This window comes from Pseudophryne corroboree, chromosome 8, assembly GCF_028390025.1.
Source record: "Pseudophryne corroboree isolate aPseCor3 chromosome 8, aPseCor3.hap2, whole genome shotgun sequence".
Classification (NCBI taxonomy): Eukaryota; Metazoa; Chordata; class Amphibia; order Anura; family Myobatrachidae; genus Pseudophryne; species Pseudophryne corroboree.
The window spans coordinates 185,738,900-185,751,114 of NC_086451.1; the positions used below are offsets into that span (position 1 = coordinate 185,738,900).

At 43.1% G+C, this 12,215-nt stretch overlaps 1 protein-coding gene across 1 annotated transcript; it reads right to left on the reverse strand.

Annotated features, from left to right (window-relative positions):
* Positions 1 to 1,628: 1,628 nt before the first annotated feature.
* Positions 1,629 to 11,914, reverse strand: LOC134947591 (spindlin-Z-like). The gene is made up of 2 exons (XM_063935602.1): positions 11,389 to 11,914; positions 1,629 to 1,879 (listed from the first exon to the last, which is right to left on the reverse strand). Exons 1-2 carry the CDS (start codon positions 11,912 to 11,914, stop codon positions 1,629 to 1,631), a joined length of 777 nt encoding a protein of 258 aa, XP_063791672.1.
* Between the last annotated feature and the right edge of the window lie 301 nt (positions 11,915 to 12,215).

The following is a 12,215-nucleotide window of genomic DNA, read 5'->3' on the forward strand; positions in this document are numbered from 1 at the left end:
CCGGCTCGAAGAGCCCGAGGCTGGTTATGCTTAGGAGGGGGGACCCCACGCATTTTTTTTCTGACTTTTCCCATTCCATTAAAAATGACATTAAGAATCCACACAAAAAAATAATTCTGGTCCCGCTAGGATTCGAACCCGTCAGCCAATCAGCAGGTAGCGCTACGAAGGGTCCGTTGGCTATTTGAGGCATTCACCATAGAGTTTAGGAAAAACGACATCTGGTGGGCAGAAAGTAGAAGGCATGTTACAATTATAACGTGACATCACATTTACAACGCAACTTATAACGGGAGTTATAGCACAAGGAGCTGGCGCGAGATGCATGGCGCCCGCTATGCGGTACGCAGCAACGATATATCAGGACATATCTGTGCCTGGTGATTATGCATCCTGTAATCTGCACTGAGCAATGTGTGAGATACACCTGGGGATTATACACCATATATACTGTACTGTGTGATGTGTGACATACACCTGGGGATTATACACCATATATTATTATTATTATTATTATCCTTTATTTATATGGCGCCACAAGGGTTCCGCAGTGCCCAATTACAGAGTACAAAAATAATCAAACAGGAAAACAGCAATTTACAGTTGATGACAGTATAGGACAGGGGTGGCCAAACAGTCGATCGCGATCGACTGGTCGATCGCGGACATGCGACCAGTTGATCGCGATCCGCCGCCCAGCCACCCGAAGCCGCGCCTCTCCTGCCTGCCGCTCTGCCTCCTCAGTCTGGTCTGCGGCAGTGACGGACGAGTGTATAGCTCAAATCAGGTGCCGGTTCGTTAGCCAATGAGAGCTCGCGGACCGGCGCCTGATTTGAGCCATACACGCTGCCGTCACCGCCGGAGATTAGACTGAGAAGCAGGGCGGCAGACAGGAGAAGCGCGCTGCGCTCTCCACTCCGGTGAGCTCTACTATGGGGGCACATGGCTCAGTGTGGGCATATCTGGCAATGTGGGGTCATATGTGGCCCTGGGGGCATATCTGGCTCTGCGGGCAGATAGCACTGTGGGGGCATATCTGGCACTGTGGGCACATGGCACTGTGGGGGCATATCTGTATCTGGCACTGTGGGGGCATATCTGGCACTGTGGGGGCATATCTGACACTGTGGGCACATGGCACTGTGGGCACATGGCACTGTGGGGGCATATCTGGCACTGTGGGGGCATATCTGTAATCTGAAATAATGGACAACTACCTCATGGAAGCCAGATACAGTATACCAAACAGTACTTAGCAGAGTTAGGAATGAGTGCTTATGAAATACAGTAACATTTTGTCATAATATTTCAGAAACTGCATGGCTGGTATCTTGCACTCTTTTGCTCTAATACACCACCTGCTTTAGGATTTATATTCAAAAATATTATGTATCCATAATCCCCAAAACGTCAGTCTTCTTGAAAAGTGGTTTGTTCTTTTGTAAGGGAAAGAGAACAAATGTTCTCAAACAACGGTTTTTCAATTTACTTTTCCTCTGGGAAGGGATTGTGGATTCGCAGGAATATCTAAGCATTTCTGTAATCAGAAAGCAGCGACTTTCTACAAATGTTTACATTAGATTACATTTGGCAAAAAAAAAAAGTACAGAATTCCATTTAGGATGTCTTCACCAAATCGTAGACATAATACGGAAATCTTCATCAAACTTAATAAAGTACACAGATGGTTTAGCTTCAACTTGATAAATAACCATGTCAGTCCTTTTTGAGCCATCTTCTTTGGCATATTCCACTTGCTTGCCCACCAGGCTGTCCACAACCTCCCCTGGTTCTCTTTCAGATGGAGGGGAATTATTTGAGTCTGGCATGATCCGAAGATCTCCTTCTTTATAGTCATCTAAAAGTTGATACATATATATGTTAAAGCAGAATATTTATCTTACTTAAAACCCTTTAAGAGGTCAAGGAACACATTACGCTATTTACGTATGGTATACCGTAAGGGTACGCACGTTGCGTAACAATCGCTTAGCCATAGTCGAGACGCTCGAGCGTCACGTTCGCTTATGGCCAAGAGATCACAGGCAGGCACGCTATTGGCTGCCGACTAACGTAATGGTACGCTATTAGCGTAGCGGACGCTCGGGACCACGAGGAGATCACCAGCGGCGCAGATGCTCACAATGTTAAACCTTTATAACTATACCATAAACAATGTACTTATACTGTAAAACCTTACGTAGTGATAAGATGAGAATGCAACACTGTGTAAGCGGGTTTACACTAAAGCTGTTTGAGCGATAGAGACGCTCCTATTACCCACTGCAATATAATGAACACACACAATACCGGTCTAAGGGTCTAACGCCTTTTAAGGAAATGAATGAACGTTCAAAAAGAATAATACAATACAAGTCATACACTACCAATATAACATAGACTACCTAACCAGATAACTACACATAAAATACAATAGCAGTACGATAACTATATAAGAGAAACGAGAGAGAAAGAGAAGAGAGAGAGAGAGATATGGCTCACAATAAAAAGAAAGACAATATGATTGCGGAGAAAACTTACGCACAAGGAGAACGATCGCATGCACCTCTGGATATCCAGCTCCCGATTATCAGCAATGAGAACCGTTGAAGAGTGAGCTGGATATGATCGGCTTGTCCTTTTATACCCTACACATAATACAGTACAATGGTCCTATATTCTTATTGTTCATTGGACACAGGAATTCCTCTTCGCATTATAACAAAAGGTCATAGGTTGATTCATACAGGTGGGCTGTGACTATTTCCAACTGCTCAGGTGGGTGGGAAACTAGGTTTCCCGCCGCATGGATAATTAAGTGCAAATAATAGTAAAAGTACATAAACTTCTTATGTCCATAACTATTCGCACGAGCGATTAATCTGCTTCAAACCAACACCGGAATATTGCTAATTAAATACTCTTCCGATGGATACTAAACACCACTGTATAACCCTTGTCTGACCCTTCGTATCAAACAAAGAGGGATCTCTCTGTCCATGAACATGCTACCTTAACTAAACTTTCAGATTCTATCAAAGGGACCATAATCTACAAAATACATTATATAGTTAAAATATGTTACGAACGAGTCGCCCGCCAGACGCACATAAACTTTACCGTAAATGCACACACTGTGCGCCCGCGGGTGCACGCATCAGCGAGTATGCGCACGCACGGCAGGGCTCATGAACGTGCAACAGGCACTGGCATGAGGTGCAAATATGGCAGTGTGTAGCGTGATATTTTTCTGACTTTGCCAGTCCACCCTTTGGCAGTCAACAATAACTGCCACTTCCTAAAACATTTCAAAAAGAGAAAAATATATGTCAAGTGTAAATACATTTCTATGATTGGGTAGGGGAGGAGGGGAGAAGGTAGGAAAAGGGTATGACCTATTGAGATAGCAGAAGCATGTGTGTATGAATCCATGTTTGGGGGGGTCATGTATCATCGTGCCGTACGTGTTTTAAATCAAGCATCGAGGTATTGCGAAGTATACATTCGAATTCCTTCTTATCCCGTGGTACGGGTCTGTGGATGGGCTGTCAAACTTTACCAAGCTCTTTTCGGCTGTGGTTGTAACAAAATGGGGGAGCACATTTTAGTTGATGATACATGACTGGAGGAATATGTGATTGCTGATATCTGTGCGGGTATTCCCTATCGACTATGTGTGTAATTACCTGAAGGTTGTAGGGATGAAGATAAGACACAATTATGGTAAATGCAGTGGTATTCTATGTCAGGTTAATGAACATTTGTCGGTTGAAGTCTTGTTCGGTGTCTGTTGAATGCAGTCTTCTTTGGGCTTTTGCCAAAAGGTATGGGCAAAAAGCTTTGTCAATGTCCATAGACTTACAAAAGTGTTGGGCTAGCGTAATTTTAAAATTTCTAGGGAAACTGGGGGTCTATGGCATAGTTCATCAAATATCTGTGTATAAGGTTGTCAAAACTTCTTCTTTAATCCATCAGTTGTCTGTATACAGGGTCATCAAATTCCTCGTCAAAAGTGGGTCTTTTTACCTTGGAAAAAACGGAAAAACAGGTGAAAGAAACGGACCGTATAATCGCATTTTCATCACATCATTGTTTCTACAGTTGGGTCATAAATCAAATCCATTGGAATTACAATTTCCTCACTCCTTAGACTCATTACCCTGGTACTACGTTTGCACTTCATTAAAGCCTGACCGCATCTAAATATCAAGCCAATCTTTATGACAACACCTAAGATACATAGGAGAAACTTCCCTACATCCATTATGACTCCTTGAGCCCATTCTCCTAAACCAGAGAACCAATTTCGCGGGTTCAACCATGACACCCAACCAGTCAGCTCATTACCCACAGCAGCAAGGGTGAGATTGTGTCTCCTGCGAAATTCCCACTTTAATTGGAGAATATCGTCCATCTTTTGGTCTATGACCTTGACCGGATCCTCGGTACTATTCGTTATATATGTGCAGCATTTCACGCCGTACTGCGTTGCCAGTGTGACACAATATCCACCTGTTACTGCCGTGAGATAATTAAGAACCATTCTATGCTGAACCAGTTCTGTTTTATAAGCTTGAAGCTCTCTTCCAGTATACCTAAAAGTGTCATCATACATTTCTGTGATATTGTCTAACAAATTTGCAAGCGCAGATATGTATCTATATTTCAACACTCCTCTAGCGGTGCGAGTGAAATCTAACGCAAGTAAAACCTGAATCCCGGTGGATTCATGGATCATGTCAGAGGCCGAATGCTCTGTCCTTTCTGTCAGTTGCCTTTTAACTACGTGCTCGTAATGAGTATGAGTATAAGGAGCTTGGGCACCACGGTGAATATCTTTCATTTTTGTATGCTGTACAGTCATTACCTCAGGCAGTACTTTTCCAATATAACACAATCCTTCTGAGTTTGGGGTAAGCCACTTATACGCCTTCCTCCCGCATATGAAATATGTATCATCGGGGAGAACATATGGGACGGAGTAGGACATAACCATATTACACATTTTCCATATAAAATTTCCTAGCCCTAATTCTCCCATCTGTTTAATGCACGTATCAGTTTGTACGATATGTGCGCAGTATCCTGGTGATACCTCTCCAATTTTCATGGCCTTACTTCTTAGGGTATACCTATATCGGAAAGATTTTCCACTACCGGCTATGTGGCGTATAAGCTCTGTATCTGTAGGCATTCTATCTGCTCTATATGAAAAGGTCATGGTTTGGTTACTCCATGACACTTCCCAATTTCCCGGCTTTCGGGGATTGGAAATGTTAAAACATATTAGGGACTTATCCACATGGTATTGGTGGAGCTTCAAACTAGGAGGACTGGAGATATTAAACCTCCTGTCCACCGGTCTCCCACCCTTTAGCTCAAGTACCTCCCCTACCGTTAAAGGAAATGGTACTAGTCCTGATTTGCTATGACCTTGAGGTACTTGAGAGCATACCCAACAATCTGTTTGATTTAACACACTACCCACTAAGGAGTGATAGTCACTCAAGGGGTGCCGATCCATGTGGATATTAAAACTGGATTGGCATTTCTTGATGCACCCATCCTCAACTACATTGTCACAGAGCCTACAGATACAGTTTTCTTCAGCTAACAATCCTTCACAATTCCTTCTATTGTCAATGCTATCGGATCGTTTTCTGATACTCGCCTTTACTTGTTGGTTAAGTTGTTCTTGGAAAACTACGCCTCCATCTTTGTCATCAGAACCCATTCCAGAACCTTTCTCGACCTCCACGGTACTCTCGCCGGAACAGACTGCTCTGGTCAACATCATGGTCAACAGGAAAATCCGTATCACAGTCTCTTGGGGCAAGTCCATCTTACAGGAGGAGAAAAGGAGAAATTTGTAATGGGGGTACAGGAAAACAGTTTGAGGGGGAGAGAAACTTGTTACGATAATTAGTTCTCTAGTCTTGTTGTTCTTCTTGTTCTGCTGTCATCTCAAAGGTGCTGTCTCTCAGTCTTCCAACCGAACATTCTGGTGATACAATATTCCTTCCAAATCAGCAATCTTTCTGTAAGGAGCAGAAATCTTGCATTACCATTTGTCTAACTGATGTGTGACATACCATCTTTAAAACATGAAAACATGAGTGAGAAGAGAGAAAACAAAAAAAAAACAAAAGAGAGAGAGAACAATTCATATATATATATATATATATATATATATATAACATAACACATCAATAAACAACAACAGGAAAAAAAACATTTTTCAAACTTATTAAAACATTGTCAGATCATCAGGCTGTCATATCTACATGTCCAATGGTTTCCTTGCGCAGTCCCTCCCACCAGCACCTCCATACTCCACCCTTTGTATCTGGCCAGGATACATTGATGTGGGTAGGTCATGCTGGGGTTTGGTAGACTTCTGCAAAGACCAAGCAGATATGCAATGTTTGAGTCCTATCAATAATCGTCAGAGATGGGGAGAGAAGGAAAAACATTTAACAGATACATTTACAACGTTTCAACCGGTCATTCCTGTGTCTTCAGGGAATGACCTCCCAAATTTGTTAACCATAGCCTCAGGCTTACCATCAGTCCTAATGATCACCTTTCCTGACTACATATTATGGGTGTGGGCCAAAATTCTTCCTATCTGATCCCTGATTATAATTTGGTGTGTCATAACTTTTGCTCATTTTCTTGTCTAGGGGGTCTGACTTTATGTGGGCTGTTGCAGTTGCTGGCATAATGCCCTTCTCTTTTACAAAGATAACAAACCCTGGGTTTCCTCCAAGTGTCAATGACCCGAGGTCTTGGTTGATTTGATGCCTCCTCAAACGCTCGGATGCTCATCACCATCAACCGTTTTCTCTGTACCTCCCTGATTCCTTGGATACCATGATTATGTCGTTGTCTAGGGGGCTGATGTGACTTTTGTCTACTTCCTGATCTACAATCTCTTGCAAAATGACCTTCCTTCTGGCAATTGTAACAGACTTCCACATTTGAATTTCTCGCAGGGGTTTGGGGCTTATGCTGGAGTGGTCTTGTGGTTAGGGCCTGTATACTTGCGGCCATTAACTTATCACTTTGTGACTCCCTGTGTCTGGTGATATTTCGATCATGATCAATAGCGGGCTCTCTTAATGCGGCCACCGAGATATTTCTCCAGTTTGGGTTGGTGGTCTGTACCCTTGTTCTCAATACCTCCTTTAAACCATTCATTAATACCTTAACCGCTATTTCTCTATTCTGTGCGCATGTTTTGATGTCTGTGATCCCAGTGTTCCTAGCCATTACTTGCAGTGCTCGATTGAAATAATTGGAAATACTTTCCCCTTCGTTTTGTCTTATGGAGAAAATTTCATTCCACTTGACAACGGCAGGGAAATATACTTCCAACTGTCGGTTAATCTGCTTAATACATTCCTGATTGTGTTCCTCCGTTTGAGGTACTTCTGTGTCTAATTGACAATCAGTAATAAATTTTGCAGAGTCAACACCGGAGGGAAACATGCCCTCAGCACTGTCCGCCAATCTTTGTTGGTGGGTTCTGTTGAGTTTCCTAGTTCTTTAATGAACCTTTGATATGCGACTAGATTTTTCCTAGGATCAGGAAATTCAGACATAATTGATCTCAATTCGGTCCGGGACCAAGGACAGTGCATTGCACTGTCCTGGACGGGAATGGTTCCCTGATCGTCAGTCTTCCCATTTGGGACTGTGATCACCCTGACAGGACTAAACTCAATTACATCACCTTGTTTTGGTCTTACAATATGGGGTACATTTGTTTGTGCGTGATATAAAACATTGTACGTACCTGTGGACACGACCTCACCTGACCCTCTGTTAGGGGGTTTGATTATTGCCTTTACCGATTTGGTCGCGTCCACCTGGATGTCTTGTGTGATGGCTGCTGGAAGAGGTGCCGACATCGTGCTGGGCTCACTTTCTTGTTTGTATTCCTGAGGGAAGTTTGACATGGGGTGCGACTTGCACGGGTTAACATTTGTAATTTTTACACTTTCATTTTCATAAACATTATTACATTTTACACTTTCATTCTTAATACAGTTACTAAGTGCATTTTTATCGTACAACATTGTGCCTTTCTCCGCAACCATAATCCTCTCCATTGCCATATCTCTCCTCCCAAGATGAGAGTCAGATATGTCAGTTAACTCTCTTTGCATTTCACTTTCCTGTTGCCATAACTGTAAATAATCAAAATGTTTAACTCGTCTCTTTGCTGATTTAATGAGACCTATCCTTCTCCTTAGATTTAGTAACACATCTGGGCTAAAGCTGCCTACTCTTGGGAACTTTTCCCCGTCATGTACAGTCATTCTTTCCCATTCATTACATAAAACCTCTGTGTGTGAACCGTATTTTTCACACATTACATACCTTGCCGACCCGATTGGTCGGTTTACTAAATCAACCCGAACCGAGGTTGATCGCCCCCTACCTGAACAACTGGCCCCCATAACTTGCAGGTGTTGCTTTTACTACCTCTGACCTTAATCAGGGTCTTCAGCGAACCCTTACAAAAACCAAGATGTCCGGGGCAGGCCGGCGGCGAAGTTTACCGAGTACTCCACTCACTCCTCGCCCACGTTGGCCAGTACTGCAATCACTGTATCCAGAGCTGTTGTACCCAACCTAGGGCCCCTGTGAACCTTTATTTACTGGGGCGTGTTTCCCAGCAAGTATCGGTTGTTGGATAGTTCCTGAGTGACCAGCGAACCTCCCTTAAAATAAAAAAATTACACAAATCACGTTAGAATGTACAAATAGCGTTTATGATCCCTTTTCGAACGCAAATGGTACTGGGTCAAATTACTATCTAATGCACACAATTACGTGCGGTACAATCAGTCTACACATAAGCAACTAATCTTATGTGCGGAGCGACCAGTGGAATCGAAAATTTCAGCTGCGAATTCCTTCAGCATGAGCTTTAATGGCCTATATGGGTTCTGCACCAACCCCCTGGGTTGTGCTCTTTTCTCTATTTATAGCGGACTTCCTTGTCTGCTGTACCTTGGACCTCCTGGTCTGTTCTGGACCTCCTGGTCTGTGCTACAGTATGACCTCCTGGTCTGCTATACTCTAATGCTCAGATTTTATGTTTAACAAGGGATGCCTCCCTAGCCACCATGCACGTCACTTACATGTATGTACCCGGCGAGAACTCGACTTCTTGTGGTTCAACCTCAAAAAATTGTATAAACTTATATATGCAAACACTCACTCACCACATGTACACTTTTGTTTCTATTTCTATTTCTGCGCAGAAATTTCTTTCCTTTAGACCAGATGAGTCGTAAATTCAGAGAAGGATCTGTTAAATTAAATTTCAGACACTAAAATTGACTTGCGCTATTTATCGCGTTGCCACCTTTTCGCCTGTTAAAAATAACCCTATCGTGTGATTTGTTACGTGGGCGTACCCAGACGCTCCGTTGCGTAATATACGCTGCGTGCGTCGGCCTTTGGGTTGCGTGCTCGAGTCTCAGTATTTTGTTAGAGACACGTGTACGCAAGGCAAGTATCCACCGTAACACAATTAACACGTTTATCAATGTAGGTGATCCTCGATCATCTACCGAGCACCACACAAGTCTCTCCTTGTATCTTAGGCAAAGCTGTGTGCGTGCTTTACAAATTACCCCTTAAATGTATTACTTTTACTCTTTAACTACTGATAGCAACAAATCTTTCTTAGCCCGTTAACAATTGTGAAATGGCAAACAGGAGAGTGATATGAAAATACACGAATGAAAAGAAATGCAGATATATGCGTGCGTGCGTACGCATGACAGAAATAAACAGTTTTAAAAGACACTAGCGTGTTGTTCTTACCTCCGGTTCCGGATTCCTTCAGCACCCTTTACTAAGCAAAGCAGACGCTTATCCAGACAGCACTACGAGGAATATGACCTCCCGCCCTTTGCTGATGGATAATGTCTGCTGAAATTACCTAGTGCAGATATGTGAAGGACGGACGAGCCGCCAATTGTTAAAGCTAAATATTTATCTTACTTAAAACCCTTTAAGAGGTCAAGGAACACATTACGCTATTTACGTATGGTATACCGTAAGGGTACGCACGTTGCGTAACAATCGCTTAGCCGTAGTCGAGACGCTCGAGCGTCACGTTCGCTTATGGCCAAGAGATCACAGGCAGGCACGCTATTTGGCTGCCGACTAACGTAATGGTACGCTATTAGCGTAGCGGACGCTCGGGACCACGAGGAGATCACCAGCGGCGCAGACGCTCACAATGTTAAACCTTTATAACTATACCATAAACAATGTACTTATACTGTAAAACCTTACGTAGTGATAAGATGAGAATGCAACACTGTGTAAGCGGGTTTACACTAAAGCTGTTTGAGCGATAGAGACGCTCCTATTACCCACTGCAATATAATGAACACACACAATACCGGTCTAAGGGTCTAACGCCTTTTAAGGAAATGAATGAACGTTCAAAAAGAATAATACAATACAAGTCATACACTACCAATATAACATAGACTACCTAACCAGATAACTACACATAAAATACAATAGCAGTACGATAACTATATAAGAGAAACGAGAGAGAAAGAGAAGAGAGAGAGAGAGAGATATGGCTCACAATAAAAAGAAAGACAATATGATTGCGGAGAAAACTTACGCACAAGGGGAACGATCGCATGCGCCTCTGGATATCCAGCTCCCGATTATCAGCAAAGAGAACCGTTGAAGAGTGAGCTGGATATGATCGGCTTGTCCTTTTATACCCTACACATAATACAGTACAATGGTCCTATATTCTTATTGTTCATTGGACACAGGAATTCCTCTTCGCATTATAACAAAAGGTCATAGGTTGATTCATACAGGTGGGCTGTGACTATTTCCAACTGCTCAGGTGGGTGGGAAACTAGGTTTCCCGCCGCATGGATAATTAAGTGCAAATAATAGTAAAAGTACATAAACTTCTTATGTCCATAACTATTCGCACGAGCGATTAATCTGCTTCAAACCAACACCGGAATATTGCTAATTAAATACTCTTCCGATGGATACTAAACACCACTGTATAACCCTTGTCTGACCCTTCGTATCAAACAAAGAGGGATCTCTCTGTCTATGAACATGCTACCTTAACTAAACTTTCAGATTCTATCAAAGGGACCATAATCTACAAAATACATTATATAGTTAAAATATGTTACGAACGAGTCGCCCGCCAGACGCACATAAACTTTACTGTAAATGCGCACACTGTGCGCCCGCAGGTGCACGCATTAGCGAGTATGCGCACGCATGGCAGGGCTCATGAACGTGCAACAGGCACTCGCATGAGGTGCAAATATGGCAGTGTGTAGCGTGATATTTTTCTGACTTTGACATATAAGACTGGGTCCTTTTCATAGGTTATATAAAACCATGTGTTCATAATAGGTGCTCGTGCTAATACCATCCCTCGCCATTCATCCTTGGAACCATCCTCTGTTTCAAACATATGCTCCACTGCTTTACCAATCATTGTGTCAGCCAAATGGCCATTGCTGATTCGGGATGAGGCAACTCTGTCTGGTAGTACTTCAAGAGCAGACACCCTTTCATCCTTGTGAAGCTCAAGTCCATAGACACAATCAAATCCATCATACTTTATAAGATAGAGGGAGGGATTCACTGGTACTTGATCCAGAACTGTTCCCGTCCACTGGGTTATTGGACCACTGCCCTCTTTCCACCCATGCTGTATTCTACAGCTTACAATATTTCGCCTTGGCTGGGAGATTGGTTTACTTGGTCCCATATTGTTTCGATGTTTCTTATGAGATGTTCTTTTCTTCATCATATTTGCAGAAACACCTGCATGTGCTGCATCAGCTCTTGATCGCTGAGCGGCTGCCTTTCCAAATAAAGTCTTCATTCATCTGTGTATTAAAGAGCAGCAGGGCTGCCGAACTAGGGTGAAAAGTGTAGTCACTCCAAGTTTGTTGTAGTCCTTCCAGTCTACATGAAAAAGAACCCCTTCCTTTCCACCTTTCAGAAAAACTCAGACCCTCAATTGCTCTGATCAGAAGTCACTTATCTGGGGCAGATAGGATGTGTTTCCCTCCACTCCCTCTGCAGGTGATGGCTGCGGCACAGTGCTCCCCTGCGGCCAGTTGCCCCAATCCTCCCTCCTTTGTCAGACTCCGTCACCACCACTGTGCGCTGCTATGGAAAAG